The 20,253-nt window shown below is 34.7% G+C and overlaps 1 protein-coding gene across 3 annotated transcripts in view; it reads left to right on the top strand.

Annotated features, from left to right (window-relative positions):
* LUZP2 (leucine zipper protein 2) overlaps nucleotides 1-20,253 on the top strand; it is a 911,611-nt gene that overhangs the window by 848,798 nt on the left and 42,560 nt on the right. For all 3 annotated transcript variants that reach the window (XM_082342495.1, XM_082342494.1, XM_082342493.1), the window contains exon 9: nucleotides 9,352-9,519. In XM_082342495.1, coding sequence (XP_082198621.1) covers nucleotides 9,352-9,519 — 168 coding nt within the window. The remainder of the gene's footprint in view (nucleotides 1-9,351; nucleotides 9,520-20,253) is intronic.

Here is a 20,253-nt window from a genome sequence, read left to right as displayed (position 1 = left end):
ATCAAATACCTATATTAATGTATAGAAAGTACAAATAAATGGAAAGTAAGCAGAAAAAGGATAAGAAATGCATAAGACAATTTCAAAATTTCTAAATTATATAATTGTTGTGCCAGAAGAAGTGACAAACAGAGCAATATTCGTAGACATAATGGCTAAGTATTTTCAATAACTTTGAAAGATATCAACCACAGATTCAAAAATATAAATAATGCACAATCAGATTAAACACAAAGATAACCCACTTCATAGTCAAATTGTTGGATATAAAAAGATGAGCTAAAATAGAAAGTGAATAGTAAAATGGTAGATATCAACTTAAGTATGTTAGTAATTAAATTTTTAAATGGTTAACATATTCCAAGTACAAGGCTAAAATTATAAGACTACATTAAACAAAAACTTTATGATTCATACAAAAGACACCTTTAAATATAAAGAAACAAAAGATCTACAAGTAGGAGAATAGGGAAAAAAAGATGAACTCTGTATACAGTAATACAAAGAAAGCTTGTGTATCAACGTGAACATCATTAAAAGTAGACTTGAAGTAAAGACTTTTTAGTGATAAGAAGAGAGTATCATATGGATCAGTCCAGGAGAAGAATACTGCAATCCTAAATCAGTATGCATACAGCAATATTTCTTTAAAATGTATATAAATTTTTAAAAGTACACTTAAGACCCATATATTTTTTCATTATCTGCTATCTTTCAATAGTTTATTTAAAAAGAAATACTTAACCTCACCAGAAAAGTGGAAATGTGAATAAAAACAATGAGATAGCATCTCAACACTATCAAATTGATAAAAATTTAAAAGTCTGGTGATACCAAATTCTGATACATTAGTAATGGGAGTGTAATTATTAAAATCAGTTTTTAAAAGTGTGTACCTTAGAATTTTCACTTATCCATATGTACTTGGAAACGTGCATAAGGACATTAAATACATCAGAGTTTGTATTAGTAATAAAAGGAAATAATTTAAATATTTGCTCTTAAAATTAATATATATAATCCATATATTTTCTATACTCATGTTTTCAAATGGTAATCAAAATTTAATATTAATAAATATAAAGATACCTGTATCAATATTGATATATCGATAACATACAGTGTGGAATGAAAAAAGTCAGAATTATTATGTACAGTATTTAACAATTGTTCAAATACAGGAAACATATTTTGTTTTGATTACATATCATAAATAAAGTAGAAAGATACTCATATCAAATTCATGGACGCAATCGCCTTTGGGGAAAGATGGAGTGAAATAACACTAGGGATGCTTACAGATATATCCACTGTTTCTCAAATGTTCTATCCTTTTAAAGCTGTATAGACACAGTCTTTAATTTACACATACACATATGTATATTTCATGCATTATATACATACATTGTATTACATATGTTTTGTATATATACATTAGTTACATGTAATAAATGTGTACATGCATATTAAAATATCCATATGCATATATTATCATATAAATGTATTTAATATAATTATGTAAGTATTATATATAACATATATAATTAAAATGATGCTTTTTAACATTTAATTCAGGCTGCTATTTACCTGATATTTGTTATGTCTTTCTCTATATGCCCCTATATTTTTCAAAATAAGCAGTTTTAAAAAAAGGAAAGGTTCTGTCTGCTGTCAAGGGCTTTCCATTTTTGTGATCAAAACTTAGCAATCGTTTTATTTGGAATAATAAGCAAGTAAGATGATCACATTCATAACTTATTTTGCAATAATATCTGTATACATTTAGCAACTTTGTAAAGAAAGGAAGTTGCCTTCTAATCACCACTTAGAACCTACAGAATAGAAGAGATGGAACATTTAAGGTGGATTCATTTTGGAGGTCTCGTTGCCTCCTTCTCACTATGCAGTGGTTGTGAAAGACCACAACTTCCTTAAGACTTGGATCTCACATAGGCATTTTCTTCATTTATATGCGGCCAAAACCTCTTCATAGCTAGCATAGGTAACATTTCAAACAGGATATCTAGAAAGTGTTGCAGTAGGGGAACTGTAAGCACATTTTGTGAATTATAAATATTTTCCTTCTTAAGATTTACATCTTTGGGATAAATATGGCTTTTGAATGAATAAGATATTTTAACAACTTCGCTCCTTTGTGATTGTCTCATTTTATATTTATCCAAGTAATTAATATAATATTTAAGAATTTTAGGGAAACCTGCCTGCTTTTTTGTAGACTAGGTCAAATATAATTCATCTTACCAAGATTCCACTTTATGAGATTTCTTTAATTTATAAAAGAAGTTTATACCAATTAGTTTTTAAAAAGGAAACGACTCTTTATAGAATTGGTAGAATCAGACAATCAGAGGTATGTATCATCCTGAAGTTCAACTAGATCATGTTTTTATTTTTCCTTTCTTTGCTATCCCTGTTTTAAGTTCTAGAAAGATGTTGAATTTCCAAGATTCTGAGACAGGCTCTCCCACTCTGAGTTTTTAACAACTATGATGGTTGGAATGTTCTTCCTTGCATTAAATTTTTTCCCTTACTTAACTTCAAATAATCCATTTAGTCAGTGAATGACTATATGGGTTTGAAATGCTTTTTGTGTGACCACTGTGAGCCAGGTGCTATGAGAAACAGGAAACACTTATGATACACAATCTTGGGTCCCACATCTCTCACAATTTTGTTGGGCACCAAAAATTAGGAAATAACTATACATTGAACCAGGAGTTCAGAGAAACACAAAGAGTGAGTATGTGTATTTTAAGTACATGTGAGTTATAAAAACTGGTTTTGTCACATGACATTTCATGGGCAAATTGTAGTTTGTCCTGAGTCACAGAACTTGAAGATAATGTAGTTTTTTCTCCTTTGTCTTATCCATCCTATGCCTTCCTCCTCCCCACTTCTACCAAGAGCTCTATGTGCTTAGCCCTCACAATGCCAGACTGGATTCAGGATGAGAGATTATATGTTGTAGTGTTTAAACAAAGGTCCCCACAGTCTGTCTGTGTTCAGATCATAACTCTGTCACTGAATGACCATATTCAAATCGCTCAAACTCTATACTTCACTGTAAAATGGAATAATAATAAAAATTCACTTTATAAGGGTGATGAGAAAATGATATTCATCAAAAAAAGTAAAGTACTGAGAATTCTTGGCATGTGAAAAACACTCAGTAAGCATAGTAATTATTATTATTAGTGAATGAGATCATAGAGAGACTGCTTCTCTGTGATAATTTTTCTCTTTAACCTTCAGGATCTTGTCACTCCTTTTGCTACAGTGAACTATAAAAGCATTGCATGTTACTGGAGGTTGATTTCAACAAATCTCATGTAAGGTATGTTTGAGGCTCATAAACTGCAATCATAAAGTCAGGTAGAAATGCTAGCTCACTTCAAAATGGATAAAAACTACAGTTTAATGAAATTGCTCTTCACCTCTCCCCATCATTTTTATATGAGACTTTAATTCTCTTCAGGTGTCTAGCTCCAAAGAATGTTATATCTGGGCTTCAAATAGCCTTAAATACTTAATAAATATTATGAAAACAATATCTTCACACTCTAACTTGGTTCTCATTTCATATTTCTCGTGAAAGAAGTCTCGGTTTACTCTCCCAATAAAAGCAATAATAATCTCAAGATCTAAGAATCAATCTTGGTTTTCCAAACAATCAATTATTTATTTGGCAATATCTTATGAATTATAGTTAGCCTCAGCTACTGGAATGTAAAAACAACTTTATGGTTTGGAAACTATCTCTCAAATTCTTATGTTAAAAGTTTCTATTGCATCTGACCCTCACAAAATTTCACCCAGCACAGCATGCATTATTACATTGTATTACAGATGACACAAGTTAGGTGATCTGCACAGACTCCCAGGACGAAGTAGTAAAAGAACAAGAACTGTTCTTGCCACAGTGTGTCTGGCACACAGCAAGAGCATAATAAATAGTTATTTATTGAATAGATAGATGAAGGTAATATAACTTCATAAGTTAACACACATGCTATTCATCCTACATACAAGGGACATAGAGATCACCTAGAGCAGAAAAAATAAAACTGCTGAATGACTTTATAGGATTCATAGAGCTAATTTCATGGTGAAATAAAGGTAAGGGGAAAGGCTTTGGATTCACAGTCCTTCACGATCTTTCCAAAGCCAGCTGCCATTGGTGCACCCAGATCTCTCTGAGGACTTCATATCTTCATGTAAATAAATGAAGGTAGGCATGAATATTACCTTGTGAACTTTTATTTGTCAGGAGGTGAGAAATTAGGAACACTGTTGTCTTTGCAATATATATCTTCTTGTTCCCCCCAAAATGCATTTTTCTGAGAAAAGTACTCACATACAGACACACACAAAAAGTTGCCTTCTAGGGCTTCCCTGGTGGCGCAGTGGTTGAGAATCTGCCTGCCAATGCAGGGGACACGGGTTCGAGCCCTGGTCTGGGAAGATCCCACATGCCGCGGAGCAACTGGACCCGTGAGCCACAGTTACTGAGCCTGCGTGTCTGGAACCTGTGCTCCGCAACAAGAGAGGCCACGATAGTGAGAGGCCCGTGCACCGCAATGAAGAGTGGCCCCCGCTTGCCACAATTGGAGAAAGCCCTCGCACAGAAATGAAGACCCAACACAGCCATAAAAATAAATTAAAAAAAAAAAAAAAAAAAAAAGTTGCCTTCTAAATCTCCCACCATCTCAAGATCATCCATACAAACAAAAATTTCTTATAAGCTTTACATATTATACAGCATAAGCAGTAGTATTTTAATGTCTAAAATAATACTTTTTTGTGTTATATAATATACAGGATAAAATGAGAAATATTTCATTATTTTCTCACATAAAACATATCTTCTGGAGGGTTTGCTTTATTTATTCATTTAACAAATATTTGTTGAGTTAGAAACCAGTGATTCTCCAAAATAATACCGGCCCTACTGTATAGCACAAGGAACGCTGCTCAATATTGTGTAATAACCTAAATGGGAAAGGAATTTGATAAAGAATAGATACATGTATATGTCTAACTGAATCACTTTGCTGTACACATGAAACTAACACAACATTGTAAATCAACTATACTCTAATATAAAATAAAAATTGTAAAAAAAGAAAAAAATACTGGCCCTCAAAGAAATTACATTGTAACAGAAATAGATATAACGATAAGATAATATGCATTTATGACAAGGGCTTCATAGGACATAATTTAAGAAATGTGATAGAGACTTTGAAGAAGATAATATGTGAGCTGAAACATACATTTCAAGTGGAAGTTTCCTATGTAGATGTTTGGAAAGAGGGTTCTGCAGGCAGAAGAAACAGCAAGTGTAAAGGCTCTAAGATGGGAATGAACTTGGAATGTTCAGTGGGCTATAAATAAAGGACATTGTGACAAGCAGGATCTTCATAAAGACTTTGCATTTTACTAACATGTGGCAAAGGAAGTGGGAAAAGTGTTTTGGTGTAGGGAGAAGATCAAGGGCAAAAATAAGGCTGATCTCAAGAGGGAATAGGTTGTAAGATCTAGAGCAAAGTATACTTTGTATGGTTTACATTGTATTTCATTAGGTGACATCTTGTTCCAGTGAACTTCAAAGTGAACAGTGACCTTACCTGCAATTTTAAAACAGACTACAGCTAGCAGTACAAATTAAAATATAATGCCATTTTGGTATAAAAATCCTTATCTGGGTCCTGCTCATGGGATGGGTCAAGCCAAACCTGAGTAGTGTCAGTAACAGGCTCTATTAAGTTAGAGGGACTAACTAGAAAGACATGGGCTATTTTTTTTTTTTTTTTTTTGGTAGAAAGATGACCAAACTGGGGCAGCATTGCTCACAGAAACCTGTGATCTCTAGCAGGAAAAAATCTACAATATAATGAAGGAGAGGAGCCAGAATCTAATATAGGAGGCCAAGTCATAGACTTGTGATCCCAAAAAAAGAAATGAAATCAAAAGCTAAGAGATTAAGAATAGGTTGAAACATAAGAGTAAAGATAACTTACTACAATGGATATGAAAGGTGAGGAGTTGGAGGTTATATCTATGTGTTGTTGATACTACCATCCAAGGTGATCCTGAGAATGTCAGGAGGCCTGTAAGAGCAGAAGAGATGATTGCACCAAGTTCAGATGATTAAAATTGTAGCATATATGCCTATCCCATTGACTGTTCCATTGGAAAATTTGTCTTGCCTAAACAATGTTTACTGAAAATGAACTATTAACTTGATGCTGGTCATTATTTATTTTCGGCATCCGAGTTCAGCCATTACTCATGAATTTGTCTATTATGTCAACATATACTTCGTGACTGTTATAGATCCAACTTTTACATATATACTGTAAGAGGAGCCATGATATGAATGCAGTGAATAAAATAGATATCGTTACTTCCTGCATTATCTAAGCATTGAAAATCTACATTTCAAAGCCATGTTAGCTTTGAGTGCTGGCCAAGACCTCCCTGACCTTGTCACATTAGCTCTATTCCCATTGTCTAATGATAACATAAGAAAACGAAAATATATTTAAATTGTTCAATGCCATCTGGAATATTTCACTCCTGACACAGCACCCAGTGCCATGATCTCTTACTCTGTAGTGAGAGAAGGGAAGGGGCATCCAAGATTATAACAAAGAATCAATAGGAAGGGAAATCTGAACCGTTACTTCATTTCTTTTTATTGATATAGCTTGTCAATTTCTTTCCCTGACAAAAGAGAAACATTTTCACCTAAGTCATTTATTCAAAAAACTTTTTTGTGTGTGGGGATTGTGTTATGTGCTAGCTATACAGTGTGTTCTAATGTGTCAGGGATTGTGTTATGTGCTAGCTCTACAGTTCTGAACAAAATAGGCAACTTATACATATGTATATACATATAAATTAAAATTAATGATAAATTATATGAAGGAAACAAACAGGATCAATCATAGAAAGTAATTAATTGGGGAAAGGACAAGAATCTAGCGACTCAGGCAAGCAAATAAAAGGGACCATTTTGAATATAAGGTTACCATTCAGCTTAGCTCCCTCTCGTCCACTTAACAAAGCCCCTCCATTCTAGTTCTTATCAGATTTTTATTTTGTCTTGGACAACTTGACAGGGCAAGATTAATGAGAAAGAGGTACTTGTTTGTCATATTGCTTATATATTGCCAGTTGCTGCTCTTACTGTTGCCTTTTAAAAAATCTCTTGATATGACCAGAGAGAGATTTCTTTAACTGCTATTCTAGCAATAGACAATCTCATCTTAAGGATAAATTTTATGCCACATATGAGTAGAAAACACAGAGGTGGGCGTTGGGAAGGATCAAAGTCATAGTCACTACTCTCAAGAAATTGACCACAAGGGCTTTATAGGAGACAAGAAATAGGATGGGATGTAATATGCAGGTGTATTCCTGATATCATATATAAAAGGCAGTAGTTTTGTTGGGAGTATACTAGTTTGACAGGAAGAGACAACAGACTTTGCTGCTTCATTGATCCAGGGGTACACTGAAAGGGTGAACTCCACATATGCCAGTTTGTCCAGGGATATGGCTTTAGCACCTAATCTCTGTCTTCATCTCTCTCACCCCAAAGACCATATTTCATATCTTGAAGTGGATGTTTATGTGTTATTGTCTTACTAGGGTCTATGCATGCCCCCAGTTACCACTGGGTTACCATGAGATTTTCCCAAGGTTGTATGTCTCTCTTCATTTTTGTACCTGGGGATGTCTCTGTCATTTTTACTCAATTTTGTATCATTTTTAAACCTTGTCAGCAATTAAAAATATTTTTAGCAGTGGGATTTGGGGGTTAGATGGGAGTTAGAGATGGTTGTCTGCCTTGGGATGTAAACCTAAAGAAAAAATAGTCTGCAATAAATGCTGGAGAGGGTGTGGAGAAAAGGGAACCCCCCTACACTGTTGGTAGGAATGTAAATTGGTACAAACGCTATGGAGAACAGTATGGAGGTTCCTTTAAAAACTAAACACAGAACACCATATGATCCAGATATATGCCCACTCCTGGGCATATATCTGGAGAAAACCATAATTCGAAAAGATGCATGCACCCCAGTGTTCATTGTGGCACTATTTACAATAGCCAAGACGTGGAAGCAACCTAAAAGTCCATCGACAGAGGAATGGATAAAGAGATGTGGTACATATATACAATGAAATATTACTCAGCCAAAAAAATATGAAATGATGCCATTTGCAGCAACATGGATGGACCTAGAGATTATCATACTAAGTGAAGAAAATCAGAGAGAGAAAGACAAATACCATATGATATTACTTATATGTGAAATCTAAAAAAATGATACAAATGAACTTATTTACAAAATAAAAACAGACTCACAAACTTAGAAAACAAACTTATGGTTACCAAAGGGGAAAGGTGGGGGAAGGGATAAATTAGGAGGTTGGAATTAACATATATACACTACTGTATATAAAGTAAATAATCAGCAAGGGTCTCCTGTATAGCACAGGGAACACTACTCAATACTCTGTAATGACTTATATGGGGAAAGAATCTAAAAAAGAATGGATATATGTATATGTATAACTGAATCACTTTGCTGTACACCTGAAACTAAAACAACATTGTAAGTCAACTATACTCCAATATAAAATTTTTTAAAAAATTAAAAAAAGAAAAAAAAATTCCTTTATAGTGAAATAGAAATAATAATGCCAGTTTCACAGATGTTTGAAAGCATAAAGTTATTTTTTGCATGTGAAAGTGCTTAGAATATTATGATATACTATGTTAATAGAAAATGTTGATATTGTCACTTACAATCATATCCAAATAACTCCTACCACTTAACAGGGCCCAGAGGAAATAAGAGTTGTATCAGAAATTGAGTGGAGGTACAGGCCTATCTGAGAAACACAGAGGCCTACATCACAAGAGGAGTGATTTGTAATAAAGAAGGTTGTTGCTAATAGAAAGATGGCAGGTTTCTAAGAAGGACATGTTCCACTTTAGAGTGACCCTAGAGTATATTTCCTTGCCAGCAAAGTATCATGATTAAAATCATGTCAATTCAAGGGGAAAATGTGAGATATGTCTCTGAATTCCAGTGTTCAAAACATATCATGAAACACAGTAGCTCCTAAAAAACAGACTGAGTGTGTATTAAATGGCACGTCATAATGGAATTTATGTTAGGCAGTTGTGTTTGAAAACTAATATGTGTTTGTGTGGGGAACGAGTGTAGGCTAGGAGGAAAGGGAGAATCTAATCAGGTAAAATGATGACCAGAACTGCATGTAAACATTGTGTTGTGATCTCTCTTGTTTTCATAGGCGTCGCAGCTGAAAGCAATGAAAGAGACGGTACAACTCTGCCTCTCAACTGTTTTCCATGATCAACCTCCTCCCCCTTTGAATCTCTTCAAGCCGAGTCCAACTCGGATATCAATTCCATCCATGCCAAATGACACTAAGATTGCAGATGCAAGGACAAGAAGCAAGGTACACTTTATTTGTGCTTTGAAAAGTAAAATCGAGTAAGGTACTCACTTTACTTCATTCTGTATTTTCATCAAAGTGAATCCAAGTAAGATAGCAAATTCATTGAAAAATCAGGAAGTAAGTGGGAGATAGGAACCCAGTTTGTAAAGTCTTCATAGTCACTTGGAGAATGTTGGAAAACAACTTTTCTTTAGTAGAGAGCCAGCTGTTTCTTAGGCAGGATTATTATTATTATTATCATTATTTCACAATAGTTAAAAGAAAAGATCTTGTATTACATTCCAGTATACACCAGAGGTCTAATATGGAAAATACTTTCTCCTAAGGTATAACCACCATCCTTACAAAAGTGAATACGTTTTTCAGGAATTAAGTCTGTAGTTCTCAATATTGCCTGTACATTAGAATCACTTGGGATACGTCTTTAAGAAAAATCCTGATACTTGGGACTCACCCTGGACCTGTTAAAACAACTTCTTTCTGGTTTGGTTCCAGTCATCATTAGTTTTTAAGAGCTCCTTAGGGGATTTTGAGATCAACTGACTTAAGCAAATCTTCCTTCGCAAATCCCTACCACCACCCTACTTTAGACAGGACAAAGGGGGCATTTCAGTTCTGCTTTTGTTTCAATCATCAGAACCTTCAATCTGCAGGCTCTACATTTAAGTAAATCTTGGTAAACTGAAATAGTTATGGCAGAAAGGAGTTTAGTTTCAGGCAGTATACTTGAAAGTGCTGGTTCTCTTATTACGTGCCTCAGGATTACTTGCTATTAAAATAAATGTTATAGATACCAGTCCAACTTCTAAAGCAAATCTCCAGTGGACTGGGGGAGGGTGGGCAAAAAGCCCTGAGAACCACTGTTACAAGTACCTAATGATGCATTACATCTGGGGCTTTCTTACTGCTTGTTTCTGTGATTCCTTATATTTGGATGAAAGGGGATATGGACAAATTGATTAGGGAAATACTATTTTCAGGATGAAGAGTCAAAGTTAAGTAAAGCAAAATAAATCTTCTAATGTTCTGTTTTTGTCTGTAACTGGTCGATTTCTCGATGACACATTAATCTGTATAATCTTGTTTTTCTGTCAAAATCATTTTAGAATATGTATTTCCATTTCATATTATTCTCTTGGTTTTTATTACGTCCTGAAGGATCTCAAAAAACTTTAGACCAATATTTTTCTCCTTTATGTCTTTCTGAACCTCCTTTGAAAACTCTAGGTCTACAGAATTTTTTTAATTCAACCAAACTCAGGGAAGAAAGTTGCATAATAATGTATTTTATTTATGTTTAGGAAAAATCCTGGGTAAATTTATTGAAACGGGTCATGGGTTGAATGCACAGCTACCCACACAATCTCCCCCACCTGCCAGGAAGCCACATACTGCCTCCACTTCATGTTAGTCTAAGGGAGGAGCAAAGATTCAGCCTTACTAAGTCCAGTGACTTTGGGAAAAGCAGCTTTGTAATTTTATGGGCACATTACACTTGTCTCCAACTCAAAATACATTTATTTAAGCCCATTATTAAAACTGGGCTCTTTACGACCCTGAATGTGTAGAGGAAATTACTGATACTTTAACTGATTTACTATTAATAAACATATGTCCTGTCATTGAGATAAATAATAAATATTTATTATTTCTCTTGGCTTATCACAGGAAAACATAGGAAGCATTTAGATGCACGTGTCTTAGAGATTGCTCATTTTTCAAAAAGTAATAACAGAAATCCAAAATGTTTAAGGTAAAGTTCAATAAATCTAAGTTGATGTACTGTAGAGCATTTCATTTTACAGATTAGCATTAAAAGCTTCTCTGGCATTTATGTTTTGCTCATAGTCTTTATCTTTTCAATAGTGGTGGAAATTGTATTTTATGTATACTTGGGTTTTGAATCTCTATGCAGGCACCTCACAGATAATATTTGAAAAATCCTGAATGACGAAATGTGATAAGGGTGTATGTAAAAGAAGCAAACTTTTCAGTCATGAAACAATTTTTCTCTGAATACAAAAAACATAACTTTTAAATGAGGACATTTAATTGCTAAGTCTTCAGAGTTGGCTAATTATAGCCACAGTGATATTATGTACCTGACTGGGAGCTGACTGGGAGTGTGTGTGAGTACATCACTTAACCTCTCTGTGACTCACTTTCCTCAATACCTATCTCAGAGCATTGTGACATGAGCATTATAAATCATAGTTTTTCTTATTTTCCATGATATATGTGATATATGGCTATTCTCATCTACATTTCTTTAAAATCTTCACCTCTTCTTTGAAAGGAGAAGGATATTTGAATGGTTTTTCCTGAAATCTGTGAAACACATCCAAGTAAGCAATTTTCAACCTACATTTGGAAAAATGCAATATAGCCCCAAAAATGTCATTTTATTTTTATTTTCTCTTCCAGGAGATTGGATAATGCAGACAGATTTTTTTATTGCATCATGCATGTGTGTGTATATGTCTATACATGAATATATATATACATACACATGTATACATATAAATTATATATATATATTCACTGTGGATTTTAAAAGTCACAAATTTCATTAGGTGGGCAGTTCAATATTATGAGAATTTATTGATGAAAACTTAAAAAATAATTTACATGTTGGTACTTTTTTAAAAATTCTGGAGCCTGTCTGCTACATAATCTTTTAGTCCTACAGCTTAAGTTTCTGCTGAGGAAACTCAATCAGGTTTTTCAGCCTCCTTTCCTTCACTGCATTCTCCTTTGCTGTCATGCCTACTCTATGATTCAAGTGAATTTTTTCTTGCCCTCCTAGTTAGAATTATTTTTTCTATTCTCAGTGTTCTAAGAGCACAGTGTTTATTCTGCATGGCTCTTGGTCATACCTTGAATACAGTGATGGCTGCATACTTCTCTCCCCTTAAGGGAATGGCTGTGCTTAGCTCATGGATTTGCTCTACGTTATTGAGTATCCAAAGCAACGTTGCCAGAGAATTCATTTGAAATGTCACTTGCTGCATTTCTGTTTTAGTCAGCTTAGGTTGCTATAACAAAATGTGATGGACTAGGTGACTTCAACAACATACATTCATTTCTCACAGTTTTGGAGGCTGTGAAGGCCAAGATCAGGGTGCCGCCTTGTTCATTTCTTTATGAGGGCCCTCTTCCTGGATTGTAAACAGCTGCCTTCTAGCTGTGTGCTCATATGGTCTTCTCTAGGAGTGTTTGCACAGAAAGAAAGATGGATCTCTATCTCTCTCTTCTTTATAAGGGAACTAATCCCACCATGAGGGCCCTACCTTCATGACTTAATCTAATTACCTCCGGAAGGCCCCATCTCCCAATACCATTACACTGGAGGTCAGGGCTTCAACATAAGGTTTTGGAGGACACATTCAATCCACATCAGTGTCCCTCTTCTCACTGGACATTTTCCTTATAAGTTAGAAAATAAATATCATTGATTGATCATTAAGTGCCAAGTATTCAGCTAAATTGTTTTCCATCTGTGTGTAAGGACTATGCTCATCACTGGAGACACAAATTTGAAAGGACACAACCCTGACCTCTTGGAAATTGTAGCCTAATTTTCTGTAAAGAGAAAACAAGGAAAATATGCAAAGGGTGTGTAGCAGGTCAGGACTTTTATTTGTATTTGTTTTTTTTTTAACTTTTTATTTTAATTTTTCATTTTATATGGTGCACGGTTAACAATGTTAATATTGAGCAGAGTTCCCTGTGCTATACAGTAGGTACTTGTTGGTTATCCATTTTAAACATAGCGGTGTGTACATCTCAATCCCAAACTCCATAACTATCCCTCCCCCGCCATCCTTCCCCCCTGGTAACCATAAATTCATTCTCTAAGTCTGTGAGTCTGTTTCTCTTTTTCTTTATTGTATATTTGAGCTGAGAACCATGACTTTTCCCTGCTTGTTTTACCAGTACAAAAAAACAGAATATGCATGTCATTGTATATATTTAGAATGGTGAATACTCCAGTGGTCTGCTGGAGATGGCTCATACACACCTACAAAAGCTAGCTGTTACATTTTCAGAATTTGTACTAGTCAGCTCTTAAAGTTACTATTAAATATTCATTATATACACTTAAAATTAAGGAAATCATACTAAAAACAAATGTAAATATCAAATATACTATATCATGCTATTATCTCTGAAGATTCTATGTCTTGAAGATATTATGTCTTTGGGATCCATGTAGTGGAAATACCGTATAATGGTATTCTACTGATATCTCTGTCCATCTTCATGTTCATTGATATCACATTGGTAGATTGAAGTTGGTAGTATTTATACTATAGAAATTGGCAAACACTACAAATCAAGGTCCTCCTAACCCCCAGAGTTAGTGAATAACATGCTCTTGTGTGTGTGTGTGTGTGTGTGTGTGTGTGTGTGTGTGTTAAGCCTTTAAGATGGGCCTACTGGGCATCATTGATAATATACAAATAATACTTGATCAACATATTAATTTATCTTTGACTTGTACTGTTTGTGAAGTAGAGCTAAATGCATAGTAAGTGCCCAGAAAAGGGAAAATAAGTATTAAAAAATCTTGTTCAATTAATGGCACATTCTGGAAAACTAATAATTTTTATATATCCATTGTACTGTTTTACTTAATTATATTCATTTTATTTTAAAATATTAAATGTGACTTTATATAACTTAGAAATTATATAAATGTAAGAGGAAGAACAGGAAATATATTACTGAGAGGTCTACCCTTTTAGGTGAAAACTATGAATTATTAATACAGCAATGTTGTTGGTGTTTATAGCTGCATGATAGAGGGTTTAAGAGCTAGGATTCACTCTATACACCAGTGTGATGATATTTACTGCTCATATTTACTGGGAGGATTAAACAAGATGAGAAAAATGCTGGACAAAGCCAGTTGCCAGGCTCCTCCCTTCCTGTCTCCTCTTCCCCCCCCCCAGGGCTGGTATCTCTGCGGGACAGGATGTAGAGGAACCTAAGCTCAGCTGGCTGCGTCTCTGCTCCTCCCCGCCTTGGTCCCTCTACTGGGACAGGAGCCTCAGGAGAGAGGGTGTGGCTGCCGCCTGCACCAGGCTCCTTATGGCTTAGGGAGATGGCTGAGTTGTTCTCCCCTCCCACCGCGCGGTCATCTGCTTCCTGGGCTGAAACTCACCCATCACCACATCAGGGCAGGGAACTATAAAAATAGAAAAGGCTTGTGTTTCTGTCCCAAGTGTTCCAGCCAAGACTCTTGAGGGCCCAGAGGGACTTCTGCCTATGTAATTAGGCTGTGCTTTTCATTTACATCCAAGAAATCATGTATAATGAACATAAATACAAGGAAAAAAAATTTAGAGAGAGAGATAAGATTCACTAGTCAGACTAAGTAAATATATTTTTTCTACAACTTTCTAATTTTGAAATCTTGATCAACTCAACTTCTCTGAGACTAAGCTTCCATCTGTATAAAATGAAGACAATAACAGCACCAACCTTACAGAACCGTTGTGAAGATTAAATAAGAAAATTAACATACAGCATTTAGCATATGTGGTAGTGTCTGACACTGAGAAACAGTCAATAAGTATATGAAATAAGTACTGTATCTGGAGATGAGGATAACACTTTGAGAAGATTTAAAGAAGGTTTTTGGTAGGATATTAATTAAAACAAAAACTATTTACCTTGTTTTATTGTGCAGATGTAAGAACACATTTATTCAAATAAGTACACCTACAGCTTTTTTAGCATAAAAGTATGGATGAATCCTCACAGTACATTTAATGTCAGTGATCACAATTGTAAATGCTGTAAAGAAAGGAGAAAATTGAAAGAGAGCAGAAATAAGAAGCAATTCAGAAAAGTAGTGTAGATTAAAAAAATGATGAAATTGTGTTATGAAAGCTCATTATTTCATCCCCACCCCAGGCAGTCACCATCTTCTATCTTTGTTTTTCTTTCCATGCAACTCACTGCCTTGGATTTAGCTGCAGTTGACATTGGTAAAGGTCACAACCATGGCATCAACTTAATTAGACAAGGATGATTTGTTAATTTTTTTTTTCCAGTTTGGTAGAAATGCCAAAGTCATTTTAGGGCAGCAGCCAACAGTGGCCCTATTCAGGAGCTTAAAGGCATCCAAGCGAAAATTGCATTTTGCTTGGTGCCTGGAGGTTTAGAGCAAGGTGGATTTGTATTTCACTTTTTCTGCCAAAAATCTGTTGCAAAGTAATTTCTAAGAACTCTCAAAGCAGTGCACCTGAAATCATCATAGACCAAAGGGTCTCAACCTAGGCTGTATTTTTTTTAATCATTGGAGGCATCATTTACATCTGATGTCAATACTTACATTTTAATATAATCCAGCAGAAGTACAGGCTAGTTCGGGGGATTATTCAAAGCTCCCAGATTATTTATATTTACAGCCAAGGTTGGGAACTATTAAAATCCTTACTCTAGGAATAGGAAAGGAAGCGAAGAAGTAAGCCTGCCCTTTTTCTCCACTTTCCTGCTTCTAGAAGAGATTTCCCAACGAGCCTAAAGGTTTTCAGTTTTAGACAGATCTGTTTCTCTATCAGCTCTCTGTCCTTAGCTAACCATTTAGTTATCTATAACACCAACCAGTTGTTTGTGTTCTTTCCATGCTAAAAATATATATTTTATATCTTTGTATGCCCAGGATTATTGTGAGAATAAAAATGAAAACATGAGTCTAAAACATTTGTATAAAATATAACATTCTATCTAAAGAATTTTGTTTGGGTTTCATTTTTGGTCCTAGGAGGTCATAATTGCTTGCTTAATTACTTCCCAGCAGATATGGTATATATGTGACAAGGAAGTTAAGTCTAAGTTAAAATTATATCATATTTCACATGTTACTATGTAAACATACATATTATATGTGCATATAAATATTTTCAACTAACATTATAAATTATGATATATATTTAATCTAGTAAATATAAAAATTGAAGCAACAAGGGCCCTTTGATGCTTTCTTTCTATTACTGGTGTGCATATTTGTACCCTGGCATGGTCTGAAACCAGATTTTCATTTATTCTTCATCCTTGGTACATGTATAATAAGAATATTACTTATAGAAATTGATTAGTTGGATATCTCTATGAACTTCTTTTAAAGACATATGTTAGCAAATGATATAATTCATTTAATCCTTCTGAAATTAAAATAAGAACAAAACATTTTTGGTAGAAATGTTAATTTACATAAGTCTAGGAAGACATATTGATATTCAGAGAAAACACTACTGAATACCTTTTATGTTAAGAATGACCACCAGTTTCCATTTTCCTTTTTTTTCTTTTATAATTGATATTTTATTGGTTATACACATTTCTTAATGTTTGTAATGAAATTTTAAAAGGCATGTAGTTGTAATTCTTTTTTAAACAGTTACTCCAGTGACTTTCCGGCCTGAAATTTGGAAATTTTTCTTAAGAGTATATCAAGTACCAATATCTTCAAATGTTGATATACTGTTATATCGTAATTCTCACTGATTTACAGTTTAATATCATATACACTACAGACTCAAATTTTCAATCTTTCATAGCACATTAACAAAGTTACTAGGGAAATTGGACTACCACTACCAAAGATGTTACAGAGTACATGTAAGTCTGACAGGAAGAGCCAAGATCAAAGAGTGGTTTTCTTTAGGAAACAAGTATCCTAAAAAACATGAGAATAGAAGTAATTTAAAATGTTCAAAACATATTCAATGCACAACTGTGACTCCAAATTGTCATTTAGTATGCTGAGTATTATAGGATATAAAAACTACTGCCCCATTTATGGATGTTAAACTAACACTCAAGACAATCAAAACCTCCCGTATTCAATATGCTGCTCTTTTCTGGTTGTACCAAAACAAACAAATAAAAACATCACCACCACCACCAACAACAACAACACCAGCAAATAATTTCACCTCTTAAAAACAAAACATTTACACTTAAAAAAATGTAATAAGGTGAGATTCCTTCCTTCTTAAACACGTTTCTAGAGCCACTAAAAAACTTGCATTTAAAAAATAATTGATAAAAATATTCTCCTGGATTGTACAAGAAGGGAGACAGGAACCACTGACATGATATGGTATACATGCTATTAATCAGACTTGGCGTCTTTCTCCCTGCTTCATCAGAGGAGATGGACTCTCCTATTTAGTTTCTCCGTTTTCTGCGGCTAAATATTCTTTATTATCGTGATTAGCTACTTGAGCCTCTTTACCTTTTTTTTTGCGCTTTTTTTTTGGTGAAGATTCATCCATTCCAGCCGCCTTCTTTGGCTTCATCTACACTTTTGCATTAGAAGGTTAAATGACACCATCACCACTCTCCTCTTGCAATGCTTGATCACCACTCCCTTTGACAGACCAGACCTTCCTCTTGGGCATCCTGGTGAAGAGGGCTCCTGCTGGATGCCTGGGGCCTGGATGCGCCGGGGGCCTTCGTGTGCTGGTTGGCTGGACCACTGCCACTCCTCTGGCTGAGTGGCTGGGTTACGCGGCAGAAATGGTGGAAGAACCAACGGATGACTTGTTCCATTTTCTTTTCCTGTATTTTCATTAGAATTTCTTGAATGCTCATCAAATAGTAATGACTTTCGTGGTGCCTTCAACCCAACAAAGATTAAGTTATTTTAAAGGTGTTTAGCTTCTCATCACCAGTTGGCTGTTCATAAGTAAGACAGATCCCAATATCCCCTCCCTTGATTATCAATCCAAGGGACATTTTTTCTTTAACACTAGAAATTCTCATCTAACCTTTCTTTTGTCTCTTTAGATGCACTAAAATCTTAATCCTAAAAAAAAAAAAAAAAAAAAACTATCTATAAGAGATATTTCCTTATAACTCTTGCAGAAGAAAAGGACATCTATATGGAATTTAATCAACTTGCTATGATCATTTTGTTGACAGTACTTTTTTCCTCTCTGGAAATTATTAATTCATTTAATTATATATCTTGCAGTAACTGGGAATCTACTAGAAGATTTTTAACAAGGGAAACCTGATGAGATTACAATTTTAAGAAGATAATTCCAGTAGTAACACAGAGAGAAAGATTAGGAGGACAAGATAATAGAAGCAAACAAAATTATTGGGAGAATAATATTCTTGGTAAGAGCCATGAGACAGTAGCAGTGGGAAAGGAGCGGGGTGATGGATTTGAGAAATGCGAAGGAATATAAATATGATCACAAGGTGAAGAGTTGGACATGGAGAGGAGTAGGGACATACCAACTTCTGAGTGGGGAGATAAGTTGGTGACGATGAATGAAGGTGTGGATAAATTTTGATTTATGGAGGGGAGTTCAAAAACGGTGATATACCCCATGGCGTGCAGTTTACCAGTGAAAATTAGGTCCTTACTGACTCTGAAGAAGCCTTTTGTCCCAAATGCCTTGGAAAACCTTATCCCCCTCCTCTCACATGCACACTAGCTCCAATTTCTAAATTCCCTCTGTAACACTCCTGTTAGTGTCCTGCTATGTTTTCCAATCTTGGTGGGCAGAGGAGGACTTCCTTCGAGAGATGAAGTTAGAAAACAGGAGAGCCAATGAAACGAAGTGCTGCTTCAAACAAAATATTGCAAAATAAAAGTAATCATTATACTGAAAATGATAGAGTAAAATTAAAAATAAACCCTAAAGAAGGGTAGTAAATTTATGTATATTCAAGTCAATTTAATTTACTATGGGATTAAACTCACCTAGAATTTACTAGTTTCCAGTGTGCTGAAGCTAACTAGGGTTACATTCTAATCTGTTCTGTCTAAATAGCATCATAGTGCATGTAGAGAGAAGCTAAACAAGCTTTTTCAGAGGCAGGCTTATGCTTCTTTCCAATGGTCCTTTTCAGGCATTAACAAGCTCTATTAGGTGGGCACCATGAATTTGCTAGCTTCTCTCTTTAACATCACTATCCTGGAAACCTGTGTTGCAATCTGTGGCTAAATGTCAGATACCCAGTGCCAAGAATCATGTGTGTGAGAGCACAGAATTTGGAATTCAATAGACCAACGCACAGAATTTGGAATTCAACAGGCCAATTGTAAATCCTGGCTTTTGCCAATTATTTGTGAGATGTTGAGAAATTAAACCAAAGACTATGATTAGTCTTTTGTGAAATAGAGCTAACAATATAAAACAATGAGCCTAATAAACTTAAATGCTGAATTTATATAGCATGTAGTATATCTAGTGTTTAAGAGCATAGACATTAAAGGCAAATTGCCTGGATTTGAATTTGTACTCTGCCACTAATCAGCTGTGTAACAGATGCAACTTTTTAGACCAACTCGTCACCAGTAACATGGGAATAATAATACCATTTTCTTCAAAAGCTTGTTATAAGAATAAGCTAAATATTATTATTTTCAGACTTATTTGGTATAAAAAGATATTGTTGTTGTCCATTTCTGCAGAAGTGTCTATCACACGATTCTACATGGAGTTTGACAATAAGAAAATAATTTGAGCATTCATCAAAAGAATTCCCACAAAACAATTTCCAAAAGCAGTAGGAAACGTAATGTCTTTATATTTGCTAAAAGTGATTATATTCTTTGTGCCAGAACTGTCGAAAGATCAGAGAATTATTTTTCATCTTGATCTACCCTCAGTGCACTGTGAATTAGATTTAAATATTTCAAAGAAAATTAGAAGTAGTAGCCTTGCTTTTCATTACTATATGAAACATATTGATATTCAG

Source organism: Balaenoptera borealis, assembly GCF_965194805.1.
Source record: "Balaenoptera borealis genome assembly, chromosome: 11".
Classification (NCBI taxonomy): Eukaryota; Metazoa; Chordata; class Mammalia; order Artiodactyla; family Balaenopteridae; genus Balaenoptera; species Balaenoptera borealis.
The sequence above is the reverse complement of the archived record's forward strand: the minus strand, read 5'-3'. Positions and strand labels throughout refer to the sequence as shown.